The sequence below is a fragment of the Helobdella robusta genome (assembly GCF_000326865.2).
Source record: "Helobdella robusta unplaced genomic scaffold HELROscaffold_66, whole genome shotgun sequence".
Classification (NCBI taxonomy): Eukaryota; Metazoa; Annelida; class Clitellata; order Rhynchobdellida; family Glossiphoniidae; genus Helobdella; species Helobdella robusta.
Genome location: NW_008705371.1, coordinates 187256 through 204671, shown reverse-complemented (window position 1 = coordinate 204671; position 17416 = coordinate 187256). Strand labels below are relative to the sequence as shown.

The following is a 17416-nucleotide window of genomic DNA, read 5'->3' as shown; positions in this document are numbered from 1 at the left end:
GATTCCCATCTCTATGTTCAATACATCATACAATCATTGTTCATACATACATACGTTACTTAAAGTTATAGAATACATACTTTGCATACATTTCAATGATCAGTTAAGGATTCATATAGCTATACAATTATTAGTAACACGTATGAACATCTGCTGTGCATTAAGCAGATGGTCCTCTCTTTTTTCGCGATCTCTCCGCGCACATAATATATAGGTCGGTCGTTGTGGCTGGTGGCTAAGTTCAGTCTCATTGTATTTTTTTATTTTGTATGTCTTTTGATTGTTTGTATATAGTTTGTCACATGTTATTCACATGCTTGTTTGTGTTTTGTCTAATCATTTATTTGCTGGTTGTATCTTAATCTGGGAGTGTTTCTTCAATGTTTAACTTTTGTTTGTTTCCTGATAAGTATGTTTGTCTGTGTTCCTTTGTTTGTCGGGAGTATGCTTGTTTGTTTGTATTCATTTGTTCGTACACGGCTGAAAATGTTTGTTGTATTTCGTCAGTCGTTCACATGTTGCTTGATTGTTAAATGTGAAATTCGTTGTTTTCTAGATACATTTGTTACATATTTGAAAGATTATTTCAACAAATATGAAAATATTTTCAGACCTCATTTTATTTATTCATTCAGCTTCCGGCTATATAAGGCGAACAAAACCGAAACGGCTGGCAACAGTGAAGCCACCACACGTACCGATTCGTTTCTCGATGACTACAATCGGTGTAGGATCCTACACATTCCCGGCTGACTGAATTCCATGAGTGCTACGTCTCTGAGCCAAAAGGGCAAGTTGCAGTCATAACGATGAAAAGTATGATGATGAAGTTGAGGAGAATGGATATGGAGTTGACGATTACTACGACGGTTACCATAATGATTATAATAATACAAATAAAGTCGGGCGTGAAAATGGTGATAATTACGATGGGGATGCCACGGTGGTGAGGTTAGGATAACTTAAGATAGGTTGGATAACTGCTTGCTAAAAGCAAAAGAGAACTCGTCATCTTCATCGTCATCAAAAACCAAATGGGAGACTACAAAGGTTTCATCTCTATTCAAAAGAGCGAAACACATCGAAAGTGTTCGAAAAGAATTCTTAAAAATTTCTTCATCAAAAGACGTCATCGACGACATCAGAAGATTGTATAAACACTCAGGATATGTTCGAAATGAATTCTTGAAAAATTTCTTCAGCAAAAGAATGCCTTCTTGCTACAACTGAATGAGAAAGCCAAGGAATCAGAGGCATGACAAGCATGCAACTATATATTTCACTAACAAAGCCAAATTCTTAAAAATCAACAAGCAAGTGACGTCATCGACGACATCAGAAGATCGTATAAACACTCAGGATATGTTCGAAATTTTCGAAACGAATTCTTGAAAAATTTCTTCAGCAAACTGTAAGAGGAATCTGAGGCATGACAAGCAGGTAACCATATATTTCACTAACAAAGCCAAATTCTTAAGCCAGAAGGGGAAAACAACGCCCAGTAAATAACCTTAACTTTTTGTTACATCAGAAGTACCAGTCACAGCAGAAATAAAAGTAACAACAGCAACAGAAGCAACCACAGAAGCCGTAATCGCAAGTTGCAGTCATAAAAGTATGATGATGAAGTTGAAGAGAATGCATATGGAGTTGACGATTGCTACCATGATGTTGGCCATTACTACGACGATTACGATAATGATTACGATAATGATTATGATGATTACGACGTATATGATTACGGAGAAGTTGAAGACTTTAATAATTTATCTGTGACAGTTAAACACAACGAAGACCAAAATGATGATGTCGGTGAAAACAAGAGTGATAATGTATTTAATAATAATTATAATAATAATAACGATGATAATGATGATGGCGAAACCAGCAAAAAAGCTAATGATAATGATGTTGGTGACGATGTTGGAAGTACCAAGGAACATAGTGACGTAATAGTTAATGTCAGTGACGTAATAGTTAATAACAGGCTAAAGAAGAAGATGATGAAATTGCCTAAAAACTGACAGCAAGTGCGGCCTGCAAAAATGACATCTACATATTCTTTCAATGAAGAAAGGTCTGGATGACGTCAAGTTGCCGATTACCTCATCCATCGATGAGACCAACAAACCGAAAGTAAGGACGTTCGAAGACGGAGAATTATATTCTAAATGTACTTCAACGGCGATACGTTTGACGTTACTTGCATAGAACACTTTCTGGAGTATGTTAACAAAGTACTGTTGGGCAGTCGACAGGGGACGATGCGATTAGTGAATCTGTCGCAGAATCAAGTAATTTATTCGTAATTTATTCGTACCGGTGAACGTGGTGGCAGTCGGCTTGAAGGACGGTCGGATCGTTCTACACGATCAGAAATTCGACGAAAGCCTCATGGTTTTTAAGCAATACTGGGGGTCAGTTACTAGTATTTCTTTCACAAGTGACGTCGACTACATCATGGCGGGTCAATCACATGCCTCCACTGTATCGAAACCACGCCCACCATGCTCAGGTCGTCCAATGATAATTCACTCAAGATGTGGATTTTTAATGAAACTGAGGGCGGAGCTAGGTTGCTCAGTCAGATAAGAGGCCATTCGAAGATGAAGATGAAGAAGTACCAGTCACAGCAGAAATTACAGCAGCAGCAGCAATTCTTGCAGATGTATTGAATGTTGGAGTTTTTAAACAAACAATCGCAAATAACGTTCTTGTTGATTCATATTGTGTCTTAAACAAGAAAGGACTATTACATCCCAAGACTAAAACTAAAAATCAAAATGAGTTATCTTCCATCCTTCAGAGCCAGAAGGGGAAAACAACGCCCAGAAAATCTTCTTGCCTACTAATAAAACACTTTGCTACATCAGAAGTACCAGTCACAGCAGAAATAATAGGAACAGCAGCAAAAGAAGCAGCCACAGAAGCCGTAATCGCAAGTTGCGGTCAGAACGATGAGAACGATGATGATGAAGTTGAGGAGAATGGATAAGGAGTTGACGATTGCTACGACGATGTTGGCCATTACTACGACGATGGCCATTACTACGACGATTACGATAATGATTATGACGTATAGGATAATGATACGTATGAAAACAGCAAAAAAGATAATGATAAGATAGTGATGATGAATTTATCATTAACAATAATAATAACGACGAGATAACGATAAAACCAGCAAAAAAGATAATGATAATGAACAATTTGTAATTATTGACAACAATAATAACAATGATGATGATGGTCAAACCATCAAAAAAGATAATGATAATGAATTCAAAAGATAATGATAACGAACAATTTGTAATTGACAACAATAATAACAATGATGATGATGGTCAAACCATCAAAAAAGATAATGATAATGAATTCAAAAGATAATGATAACGAACAATTTGTAATTATTGACAACAATAATAACAATGATGATGATGGTCAAACCATCAAAAAAGATAATGATAATGAATTCAGTGGTGATGACTTTGTTATCATTGACAATAATAACTAACGACGGTGATAACGATAAAACCAGCAAAAAAGATAGTTATAACGAAGACTTTGTAATTATTGACAATAATAATAATAAAACCGACGACGATGATGACGAACAAAATGATGGTGAAAAAGATGAAGAAGATTACGTAACGCTGAAGATGACGACGTCCTCTTTATAACTCCGACAAGTCATAACAATAAAACGGCGATTTATAATGACAGCACTAGTAGTTCTCAATGCCATGTAATGTAATGAATATGATAAAAAAAACCAGCAGTGTTGGCTTATCTTTGTATGTTAAATGGTTGCTAACGAGCTTGTCCAGCTGCCTTTATATTTTTGTATCTAAAAAATCAACCTGAGCAAGTATGTGGATGATAAGAAACCACCATCATCATCGAACGAATTACCCATATTGTCTGTTCAAGATGTTAGCGAAAATGCTGGTGTAACAAGTAAAAAACGAAAAAAAAACTAACATACAATGATGACATTGATGATGATTTAACGGTAAAAAGACAGAAAATACACCATACTTCCAGCACGTGTCTACAAATCATCGCTCCATTCATATCCAGCACCTTATGTTCACTCTACAATCACTGCTTGATTCACTCATTCATCACAATGGAAATCTAGCACAATTCATCCAATTCCTAAAACAAAACACCCATCATCACCAAAAGATTATCGCCCAATATCTATCACCCCCATTCTCTCACGTATTCTAGAAAAATTCATCGTTAGGTCATTCATCTATCCATGTTTCAACCATTCATCCATCAAACCACTATTACAAGACCAGTTCGCATTTCGACCAACAGGCTCATCTACATCCGCTATCATCTCTCTTACTTCCACAATAACATCTTTCCTTAAAAATAATCTTATTGCCCTCGATTTCTCTAAAGCTTTTGACACTTTCAATCACTTCTCACTTTCAAATAAGTTAGCCTCTCTTCCATTACCTGACAACATTTACAATATCATAATTAATTTCCTATCTAATAGGAGTCATTCTACTCTTTTTAGCTCTACTCTTTCATCTACTCTACCTATTAACTCTAGCGTAGTTCAAGGTTCTGTCCTTGGTCCATCTACCTTCATCATCAACGCTTCTACTCTCAAAACTTTCCATAGCTCAAATCAAATCATCAAATACGCTGACGACACCTACCTTATCATCCCATCATCTAACTCAAACACCATCCAATCAGAACTCGACTCATTAACCACATTGTCAAAACGATGCAATCTTTCACTTAATCTCAATAAATCATTTGAACTCATCATTCACAATAGCCGTAAAAAAAATAACATTATCTACTGAACACCCATCAATCACTCGCACAAATCAACTAAAAATATTGGGCATCACATTCACCTCCACACTCAATATAGCACCTCATATCAATTACATCATCACAAAAGGCTTTCAAACATTTCACGCACTCAAAACACTCCGTTCACATGGTCTCAGAGGCGTCAAATTATTCGACATCACCGAATCACTCATCATCTCACGCATCAAATATGCAGCTCCATCCTCGTCTGGTTTTGCCACGCAACAACAACTTCAGCAGCTACAATCTCTCATCAAAAAATTAATTCGCTTCAACTACCTACCTGCATCATATCCTACCATCACTCAGATATTCAACACACTCGATTCAAGGCTGTTCACACTCGATTCAAGAAAATAGAAAATAACAACAACCACGTCATCCATCCTCTACTACCACCAATCAAAACTACAACACACAACCTTCGTCAGCGCAAACATAACTATCAAGTCGTCGCCCAATCTACATACCAGGAAAAGACCTTCATCACAAGACACCTCAAACATATTAGCACTTAAGAAAACTTCATCGTTACTGAACTAGTTTTTACTTATTGATCCCTTCACTTTTATCGATCACCTCACTAAGTCATCATTTAGTCTATTAATAAGTCATCAAATATATTAATACTCATTAAACTTTTTCACACACAGGCCTAGCTTTTATTTATCGATCACCTCACTAACCCACTAAGTCATCATCTAGTCTATCAATTTGCCGTTACTTCATTTTATATTCCATCGTCAATTACCTTTCTCTTATTATTCATTTATCTTTATTTTTCATTTTATTTTTATTTTTTATTTTATTTATTTTATTTATTTTTTATTTTTTTTTTCATGTTTTATCATTTCTCTTCCTCACTTTTTGTATTTATTTTCTCACTTATTTGTTTAATTTTGTTTTGTTTTTTGCATGTTGTTACAGTTTCTGCGTCTGTCAGATCCTGATTTTTAAAGAATAATAAAAAAAAAATTATGAAACCTGCTGGTAATTTTAACAGGAGATTGATTGCATCCGCGATGATAATGCGAATGATGACGATGTTAATCTCGATGTTTACACGGGTAACAACACAAATAACCAAGCCAAGAAGGCTCTCCTCTCATTTGAAAACTGCAAATGGCATGATGGTGTGTGGGACTGCTTCATTGACAAGCACGTAGAAATATTAGAACATCAGGCTGTAATACTAAATGACAAAGATTACATTTTAGCAGCTGAACAGTCCTCAAAAATTATTTAACAAACAGCCTTTTAATCCTAACATTTGTAAGTTTTTTTATTATTTTTATAAAAAACATACAGATATTTGATGCTTTGAAAAAAGTTTGTGAATTAAAGCCATCAGATCTACTGTTGCTAAATTTAGTACTCTCAGATGTTGACAGAAAAGATTCCAGTTCATATAATGCAGAACTTCTTTTCAATTATCTTGATTTTACTACTTGCAAGGACGATGAAAAAGCATGGGTTCTCGCAGATTTGCTGGTCAAGAACCTCATCAATGACAAGTCAGAACTTAAAAAAGTTTCGTGAAAACCATCCAGACTTGTTGGTTGTAAAGGGTAGATTGGCAGTATCATATTGTACATTCAAATGATATTGTACGTAAACGTCGAACTCAATCTAACGAATAGGAGGTTTTAAAATGTTTTGTTCTACTATGTCTTTGTCTTGGCAAGACGAAAAAATAGCTATTATAAAAAAACTAAAAAATTGTTAAAACAAACACTTGATAAACCTCTTTTATATGATATGTTTATTAAAATTAAATCTGTAAATATTTGTATATCAGCATTAAATGTAGCTTTATAATTTAAAAAATTTTTGCATTTTTGAATTATGTAAGTATATTATACCTCTTTGCAAAGTTTTTATAATGTTTTATTTGAATTTTTGAAATTTTAAATATGGCCTTTCAAAAGTTCAACATGAATATTCACGTCACCAACAAAATAACATAATATGCTGAAAGCAATATTTGGTCAAATGTTATGAATTGAATGACGACTTTTAATTGATTGATTTAGATTGATTGATCTGTCATTAATTTTATTATTATTACTGTATATTTCGTGTATATATTTTGTTATTAACGTTTTAGTTAGATTTATGTTTTCTTAAGTTTCTCTATTGAATGTTTTTATTAAATAATTTAATAGATGTATAAAATCTAAGTTTGATTCATTGATTGGTTAATTGATGTGTTTGGTTGATTGATATGGCCAAATTAATAATTGAAAATAAATAAGTTTTAAGCTGACTTCGAAATTGTAAATATGGTCGATCAAAAGTTCAACATTAATATTCACGTCACCAATATAATATGCTAAAAGCAATATTTGGTCAAAGACAGATGATAACTCATCAAAAAACAATGGTGACAGAATGTAAGACCCAGGGCGATAAATTGCGAAAATGGCAATAGACACTGCTAAAATAAAATTTTACAACTATAGCTTCAAATGTCTTAAATAAAGGCAGTGAAGTACTAAAAAATTAAAAATGAATAAAAAAAAACAATTATTCAACCGTGGTGAGGATCGCCAGGACTTAAAAAATCTATAAACACAAAATCAGGTGGAAGAACCATGCCGGAATTCCGTAACAACAAAAATATCAAAATTATTAGAGAACAAATCACGAACTGTATTAATTTTATTCATAATTGACCTAATGTTTAACAAACCTAATTGTAATTTTAGTTCTGTGTCTTTTTCGGTAACTTCATGATTTCCGGGGTACCTCTGATCCAAAATAAAAAAGCTGGATCGGATACTTCGCTAGCTAGCGAAATGGTAACTCTGATCGTGAGTCAAATCATGGTTTATTTTATTTTGACCTTGTTGTTTTCACCATTTAGTAATTTAATTTTATACAGTGGACTAAGATGGAATTGTTTGGTGTTTAAGGAATCAAATTTAATGATTTAGGGCGAGGTGGTATAGCTGATTCTAACTTTGCCTTGTCAAAAAATCTTAATATTATTTTCATTATATTTGTCACCTAGTAATGCTTTATAAAAGAACAAACATTATTTTATCGTCATTAAAATTAGTTTGTTCTGGCAAGTTAAAGAGAACAACATTGTTTTCACGTTCTTTGATATTATTCGAAGTACTTCACCAGCTACTACGTCAAAGTTCTTTTTGACGGTATCCGTGTAGGACGATTTAAGCTCATGGAGTAAATCGTTGATAGTAGACTTAATGTTATATTTGGAGGAACTATCGCGGTTGAGATTCATTGACGACTTTAGTGTATCAAAAATTCGATAATTGCATTTCTGACAGTCTTAATCCAATATATATATATATATACATATATATATATATATATATATTCATACATACATATAAACAAATTTATAAAATATATACAAATGTTCTTGGAATATAATGATTAAACCATTGCGGTAGCATAATATAATTTAATATAATAATAAATATAATATATTTGTGTATGTGTGTTTTTGCGTGTGTGTGTACATTTACTGATAACAAAACATACGAAATCAACCATTACAAATAAATTATTCTCTACTTTTTTAAAACTTTATTTGATTTGGTATAATTAACCTAATGGTGTCGTTCATCAGGTCAATCAATCGTTAATCAACATTCATTCATTCAATTAATCACCAATCCATCAACAATATCCAACAAGCCAACTGTTCATCATAAAGCAATCACCAATGAACCAATCAATCAACGAACCAATCAATCAACGAGCCAATCATTATTCTTAAACTTATTAAAAACCTTCCAACGCACGCCCTGAACCTCAACGACCCTTCTTTTATTAATATTATAATTATAACTTAAAAGAACATTATAACTACAATTATTATTGATAAAATCATTAATATTATTACCACTACTCTCGATATTGTCCCCAGTATTACTATTCTTTCTACTGCTGCTGCTACTACGGCTACTGTCGCTACCACAGTGACTACCATAGTTACATATTAACGACGCCATCATGAACTGATTGATGTGTGATCCCAGCGCGCCAGATTGGGAGTAACTCCCGGGTGTGTAAAGTGATTGAGATCGTAAAAGGATCCGGATCCGGTATCGAATAGCGGTAATGCGATACCGAGTGTCCGCATACCGACTTCGAATAGCTGGCTTGGTGTAGTTAGTGTAAGTCTTCGTTTAGCTTCGGCAAAATCGGTCGATTTTTCGTTTGTCGGTTTCTAGGCTGTCGGTTTTGTCGAATACGGTTGGTGTTGCTGTTGTACATTTCGTTGCTGTTTCTGATTCGTTAGCAATGTTGTCGTTGTTTGTGGTCGGTGGAATGATTCTTGCGGAACGTAATTATTATTATGGTTATTATTATTGTTATTATTATTATTGTTGTTGTTATTACTTGATAGTAAGTGCTTCGACCTTTGGATTATGTCTGATTCTATCTTGTTTTTGTTATCATCGTTGTTGCTGTAACCAATGTTATTATTATTATTTTGGTTATTATTATTATCATTATTGCTACCCTCCTCATTGTCTTCATCACTGGAGATTAGTATCCTCAGCAACTCGACATCATCAATCACTTCAACACTCCCGCGACCGCCATCCTACCGGCCACCAGTGTCGCCAACCTTCACCTTGAACTTTCGACCTTTGAACCTCACCTCATTATAATTATAACCACCATCATCACTCAAAGCCTCACCGCCAAATCTTAAACACTCTAACGTAATGGCCAGATCGTAGAGACCGAACAAAGAGTTCATGAACCCATTCAGCACGAAGGTCGATGGCACAGTCGGGTATTTTTTATACCATGAAAGCTTCCCGAACATAAAAGCCAAAACGCCGCCGTCTTTCCCGGCCACTAGAAACGGCGTCGCTGTTCGAAATGCCGCTCTTAAATAGGTCAAGTCGCGGCTGGTTTCGAACGACCTAGATAGGAGAGACATCGTGACCTTGACCCATTGACGAGTACCAGCCCGGTTTCAGTTTCTTTTTTAGACCCGGGAATTCCCTCTCTACAGGTATCGGTCAGCCGCCATATTGGTTCTGACTGGTGGTACTGGCTGGTGGTAGTGATGATGATGATGTTAAAAGTGATGAGATCGATCGATTGATCAAATGAAGAATGAATGACTGAATGAAAGTACGACAGACAGATATAAATTTGAAAGAAATCTTAGCGATAAAAACAACAGGCTCACTTTTTAACCAGTCAATCAGAAACTTGGAATACAATCTGAGAATGAATGTCACTGGTCAGTTTCAAATTCAAGACCGGGCCACTGCCTCTCAACTCGAGGCCCGATAGGCTGAAATTGACGTGTCGCGAAAACGTAACTCTCACTCTTTGGAAAACTCTTACAAATTTTAATTACTATGAGTATAATTATAACATTACATTATGATTATACTATCAATATAATCGATAATTATAATTATCGATTATATTGATAATATTTATTGATATTATTTATATTGATTGATATTATTATAATCATATTTATAATTATAAAATTATGACGTAATTAAGGCGATCGAAATACCATTTTCATTTTTTTCAATCACCTAATTAATTATAGCGTGGTTCAAGCAAGTGTTGGACATTAAAACGTCGTCAGTAGTTTGCAAAATTCATTGAGGAGTGCTGCTGAACATAGCGAAAATAGCGCTTTACAAGCTAATTGATTAATTAATTGAGTAGTAAACTACCAGTACTATCAATATGTAAGGTGTAAGGTCAAAACGACACACAGCCATACTTAGTACTTACACGTCATTTGACATCCACACACACATACACTTTTAATAACGAATTTGAGGTTCATATTCCATAAGAAGCAGTAAACACTGGATCAAAGTAAAAATATGTTTATTCCATTCCATATATTACTTTTTAGTATATATTTATAGGGCATAAGTAAAAAGATAGTAATATATAATTATATATTATATTCATGAATATATATACATATCCATGATTATATTATAATATTATGATTTTAAAAGTAGATTGACATTTGATAAACAAAAAATGTTGCGTTGCTTTTATTTTTATTTTATTTTGGCTGTTTGGGATCGGGGAAATGATCAAGTTTGATTTTTCTTTCTTCAGATTGGGCTTTTGAAAACACTGCATGAACAGAAGATGGATGTTCGTAGACTTCCAAAAAGACATCCTTCAACGGAAAATCATCCTTTGATAGCAAAAGATGACGACGACGACGATGATTCCACTTTTCACTGTTTGTTCATCCTCCTTTTTTAAAATTAAAAAAAATTTAATTTAATCTTGTTTGTATTTTTTCCATGATTTTGTTTGATTGAACTCGTTTTTTAGTCTACTTTTTTAACTAATAAAAATAAATTTCATTGTGTTATTTATTAGTTAATTTTTAAAATAATGATAATATAATAAATAATAATAGTAATTATTATTAATTAACTATTAAATTAACTGATAACAAGAACAATTAATAATATAATAACAACCAACAAAATCAATGTCAGCAACAATCTGCAATCAATATAAGACTAGCTAGAGACTAACATAGACTAATATGGATAAGCATTACAACATATTTTTTTAATTATACATGAATTTGTCTTGTCCTGTTCTTATTTTATCTATAAATTTTATAGTTTATTAGTGTTTGCTTCTTTTTTTTATTAATTATGATAAATTGTTGATAGCTGATTCAATTTACTTTTTAAAAAATTGTTGTTGACTTTTTTATTCAGCTTGATATTTAAATTTTGCACAGGCCATACTGAAGTTTTTATTAAACCAGCTTCCCCTCAGAAACGTGTTTGCTCAAAAAATAACATCACAGCAGAGAATTCTTACAGTACAAATAATCTTCCATCCACAAACAAAAATAAAAAGGAATTAACATTAACATCTGCCAACCATAATGGGACAGGCCTCTATGAAACAATCATTGAACAGCTGGCCTGTCGACTTTCCATGAATACAATGCTCAAGAACATTGTACTGACTCCATTCAAAACATGCTCTCACCAGAGGCGGTCAAGAAGTTGGAACAGATTGAGAAATGAATCAAAGGAGAGGAGATTGTTTGGTGATGACAGTGATTGCTGCAACGAGGTCAACCATTACTCTAATAGAAGGAAAGATGAAATTGAATTAAATCAATTTACTGGGATTAAGGTAGTTTTTTTAATTTTTACTTTTAATGCACATCTTTTTTTGATAACATTTAATTTAGGCAATGGTCAGAAGTCATGGCCACAAGTTTGAGTATGTGATAATGAACAAGGCCACCTGGTGTGACAAATGTGGTAGGTTCATACTCAGATATTATCAGCACTGCTACCAATGCATGTGTACGTACTTGCATTCATTTGTTCTTTGGAACTGTTTTTAACAAAGATATTGTAACATCGTAAATATGTTATGCGAATATCAAAAGATAAGTTTTTTCATAATGTAGAATATATTTGTGTTTTTTATTTATTTCCAAAATTATATGGAAATATAAAAAATGGTTTTATCATTACAAAATCTATCTTATGCACCAGCATTGTCACCTGTACATCACTACAGCATTGGTTAGTCAGTTGGCTCAAATGGTAGAAGTGCCACGTCACATTCTTTATCATGTTATTATGGGATGACCCGGTTTGAATACTCTCCAAAACTCAATGTTTATCCATCGCACACTTTGCTTTTATTATGATCCTCGTTTTTATCATATTTAATTAAAAGTTGTTGCATCATTCTAGACATGCAGTATGTTTCAGTGTATCAATTTTTTATATTTTATTTTGACAATTAATTTAATGTTAGATTACTTTGATAAATTGGATGAATAATTTGTGCAGTCTGCTTGTACACTTGTCACATAACGTGCAAGAACATGGTGACGCTGAAGTGTCCCTCCCTACAAATCAACAACCTCATCATCAACGTCAGGAAGTGCAAGTTGGAAACTGCACTCAGTTTGCAGCCTAAATTGTCTGTTGTTAGTTCTGCTGGTTCATTCTAAATTATCCTCTGTGTTTTTGTTGTCAATTCATTTTAACAAATTTATGACAAATGAAATTTAATTGAAACTTTGGAACTAAATAGAATTTGCATGTGTTATGTAATCGTGAAAAAAAACTAAAAGACTGTAGAGCGTTTAGTGTCATAGAAAAATAAAAAATGTGTTTGATTGAAATTCAACTTTTAGATAATATTTATAATTTAAGCTGGGTTAAACAAAACACAAAACTATTTTTAGTTGTTGATTTAATTCTCATAACAAAAATATGCTGAAATAAGGTTTTGTTATTGACACTGAAATGTCTTTGCGCGCACACACACACACCACACACACACACACACACACACATATATATATATATATATATATATATATATATATATATATATATATATAAACACACACACATAAGTATATAAACATGTGTTTGATGTTAATTGTTATTGAAATTGTTTGTAATTGTTTTATATGATGCTGAACAAGTAATTAAAGTAATTAAGTAGTCCAGTCGTGTTTGAAAGTTTTTTAATTACTCACAAATATAATTGAAACAACTTTACTAATTTTCTTCTCATATTTCTTAATAGACTTCCTACGACGAAGAAGATAACAGCATCAACACGTCTAATGCCTGTGATTCTAAGAATGGAAGTAGCATTAAAATTACATACAACAAGATGTTAGATTTTGAAGAAAAAGTCAAAACATTCAATGAGAGCAACAAGTTTGGTCTCTTCTTCCGACTGGTAACAATCATTCAACTACATTTCATATTGCAAAAATTTTAATTCTGAACTTTATTAGTTGATCAAATGAATTATCTTCTGGGCTTATTAGTCATTAATATATGCTATTTTTTCTTAAGTGCTAACATCCATCATTATAATAATGATTTACTTTTGCCAGCAAGTTCTGCTTTAGTGCTACTCAGACTGGTTGATTGCAGTCAATTACGTTTCTTACAGAGATTAATCAAATGAACGGTTTTTGTACAAATTGTGCTTTCTGAATATCATCAGAGCTGTATTTACCAATAAGCTAAAAAGGCTGGAGTCCATGGCGGCAAATTTTAGTGGGCGGCAAATTTTGATGTTAAAAAATAAATAACTTGAAATCTTGTTTATGCAAGACGCCTAAAATTAATATACGGTCATTTATGAAATCCTAAATTTAGCCTACTATACTGTATAGAAGGCTTGCATTTTGTATTACCAACGTTCTATTGATTTTGTATTACTATATTTTACTATAAGCTATAAAATTTTTATGTCGGTTTCATTTCTTCTGACTGGATAGGTTGTACAGTACAGATGTTATTAAACCCGGAGCACTGCAAGAACGTGAAAAAGTTGAAACATAAAATATATAATTCGTCATTTAAGATTAAATAAATAAAAATAACTTTATTTTGCTAGTACATTTGTTAAATATTGTTTGTTAATAATAAGAAAAAAGTTAAGTAAATGAGGGGTGGCTAAATCTTTTAAGCCTAGAGCGCCAAATTCTTCAATCCGCCTCAGATTATCATTTTAATTAGATTTTACAAATAACGAATAATTTTTGTGCATTTGTCAACTGGGAGGATGAAAACACTTGTTTGAATGGTTTTTTGTTACCAACATTATATTGATCATCCGACCGTTGTAGATGCCAACATCGATGCAAGGTTCAATAAGAGTTCACATGAATCTTTGCCGACCGATCACGATGCTTGCATCAACTCCACCTCCTTCGTTATTGTGCGATGATCTGAGCCAGTCAAGAGCTTACAAGACATCATTTCACATGCCCAAAGATACATCAAAACTCATTTATATAAACGAGTTAGTTTTAAATGATATCCATACTTTATTTAAATTATTATTTTAATACTATGCACCTTCGAGTTCAATATTTTTTGTCTTCGTGTCCAGCGAGTTCGGGCATCATACAACCTTTTTGACGCACGAAAGTTTGATAGTATTTAAGCAATTAATAAACAAACACTCATATAAAAACTATGATGTAGACAGCTTTGTGTTATGTCAGAACTGTATCAAAAAGAAAACATTTTTTAATGAGCTTCACTGTTGTTTGGTTAGTTGTGTTTACAATTTAAATAAATTGTTTAACGCAAACTTCCAAAATATTTATTTATTTGCTGTGTCATTATAGATCATGTGTATTGTCAGCGCCATTTTGGAGTTAAATTTTGTACTTATATATTTTTGCTTCTCCGTATGCTCTACCGTCGTTTGTTGTTTAGTCGGGTCACCCAAATATCTATATATTTAAAACTAAAGTTTCAAATAATCCTCAATGGTTCAGCGTCAAAACAGAAAAATTAAAGGGAAATAACTTTAACTTTTCATTAATCAAAAAACTATTTTCACTAAAATTATTTCACCGCATCTGTAACCTTTAATATTTTAGTCACTAAACCGCTTAGAATCAACTTTATGGTTTCAACATTTCACCTAACAGTTAGTCTAATTACTATACAATAAGTTACAGGCTATTAAATTTAATTTTTTTAATTAGTAACACGACAGCAATGGAAGTAGTTGAACTGCTGTTGAAGAAATTTTGCATCGTCGAAAGTCCAAAGCAATTTTCTCTCTACCAGAAGACAATAATCCACGATGATGTTCATAGTGAGTTCTGGTGGTGATAGTTGTTGGAGTTGGAGTTCATGATCACTTATGATATGTAAATTGTAATAATGAAGTACATGCTAAAACATAATAATCATAATAATTATAATAATATTCATAATAGTGGGAACATTCTTTTATTGACCGAAAAGATAAAATCCAAATGAAATCAATCGAAAATTATTAATTATATATCAGAGTGTAAATAAACAAGATGTAAAATATAATGTACGATCCTCTCATGCTCTTTGATCAACAAGTGCTTGAGAGTAAAAGATATATTTAAAATCGGTTAAGTAGAGTTTCTGTCACAATATATACTATATGACGAGCTAATTACCGCGTTAATCAGTTTTTTCATCAATAGATTTCGGCCATAATATTTTAAACAAAGTTAGATTAAGATTGTTATAGAAACCCAAAGGTGATATTTCAAATGAATTAATAATTAACGTACAGTTATTATAGATTGAATTTAAGTTTAATTTCAAGATTTTATATTTCTGGCGTTTATATTCACGTGATGAAACTAGGTTGATTTCGTGGCAAATGGTAAGCTCTAAAATTTCGATTTTGTTTTTTTGGAGAGGAGAATGACAATATCCGGCCGCAACTTGTCGAACAACTGTGACATTGGACGTACATTTTCTGCATTAAGTTCGGCAAATATGCAACAGTTTGATGGTGCACAAATCCTTAACCAGTTGAAAATCAACGACATCAGTTTGTTAGCAATATAACTAGCAATCAATCAATCAATCTTCGTTTTGATGTCCAGAGCTTCTGCACCCCGGTAGAAACATTTCGAGCATTTTCATGTCGGTTCGTTGAAGTTGTTGTTCCAGTTTGGTTGTCATTGGCCATGTTTCTGCACCATATAACAACACCGGACGTATCACAGATTTATAAAGTCTTGATCGTAGTGGTAGTGGGATGTCACGCCGCATCAATATAGAGGCAAGGAGATGCCATTTATTCCAGGCTGCACGTATGCGTGCTCGAACGGCAGCTTCAGCTGTTCCAGTCCAATCCAGAACATCCCCTAGATATTGAAACAATGTGACTTTCTCTATTTTAATGGCTTCAAAAACAGTGCTATTTCGAATTTTTTCGAATAATAATAACTGAATATTTAAATATCTAAAAACGATTTAATAAATTGTGCGACTGAAAATTGCTAGCCATGAGAAAGTTGAATGAGAACGACCTACCGCTTGTCCTCTGTCTTCATTGGTTCTACCAGGGTGCAGAAGCTCTGGATTCCAATAAATTCATTCTTCAGGAAACTGATGCTGGAGATATTAAGGTTACTTGGAAAAGTCTTGAAACATTCGTTTAATTTTGTTTGTCAAAATATTTATATACTGATTTTGTCTGCCAAAATAGCCTTTTCTTAATCTTTTTATTTATTTGGATGTGTCTTGCATTAAGTATTTAATTATTTAATTTGTTGTGATACTCAGGATAATTTCTTAATAATTTAATTTATTTCTAAACAGTGGGATATCTTCAGTACTCCGGAACTGGAAAACTTCCTGTGCATGTTGCACAGGGAAGAGAAGGAGCACGAGGAAAGAATCAGAGGGAAGAATAAGATGATGAAGCTTCACATCCAAAGAAGACTCAAAGAGATCATAAAGGAGAACAACTTGAGGGCTAACAACAGCGGCAGTAGTGGTTTTATATCCAGTTTTAGCAGTTGTACCAGTATTGAAACGTCTGATGGATTCGATCCTAAGCTTAAAACTCATTCTTGTACTAATATGTTAAATTACTTGTGACGCAGGCATTAATTTTAAGCGTCATACCAACCATACCAACTTGTGTTAAATGTATGTATTAATTGTATATTCTCATAACCTACAAACTATTAAAGTTAACAGTTCACTTTGTCTGAGTGGTGTTGACTTAATAAGTGTTAAATATCGGGTTTTGTGGTGGTCGATTA

At 33.0% G+C, this 17416-nt stretch overlaps 2 protein-coding genes across 2 annotated transcripts; one reads left to right on the top strand and one right to left on the bottom strand.

Moving 5' to 3' along the window:
- Positions 1–8830: 8830 nt before the first annotated feature.
- HELRODRAFT_180923 (hypothetical protein) lies at positions 8831–10586 on the bottom strand (the record flags this gene model as incomplete). The annotated part of the gene is made up of 5 exons (XM_009030215.1): positions 8831–9049; positions 9455–9758; positions 9830–9892; positions 10083–10186; positions 10539–10586. 5 exons carry the CDS (start codon positions 10584–10586, stop codon positions 8831–8833), a joined length of 738 nt encoding a protein of 245 aa, XP_009028463.1.
- A 388-nt stretch (positions 10587–10974) lies between these two features.
- Positions 10975–17249, top strand: HELRODRAFT_180922 (hypothetical protein; the record flags this gene model as incomplete). Its single annotated transcript, XM_009030214.1, has 9 exons — positions 10975–11071; positions 11591–11997; positions 12056–12128; positions 12672–12811; positions 13423–13581; positions 14483–14658; positions 15356–15468; positions 16650–16774; positions 16968–17249. 9 exons carry the CDS (start codon positions 10975–10977, stop codon positions 17247–17249), a joined length of 1572 nt encoding a protein of 523 aa, XP_009028462.1.
- Between the last annotated feature and the right edge of the window lie 167 nt (positions 17250–17416).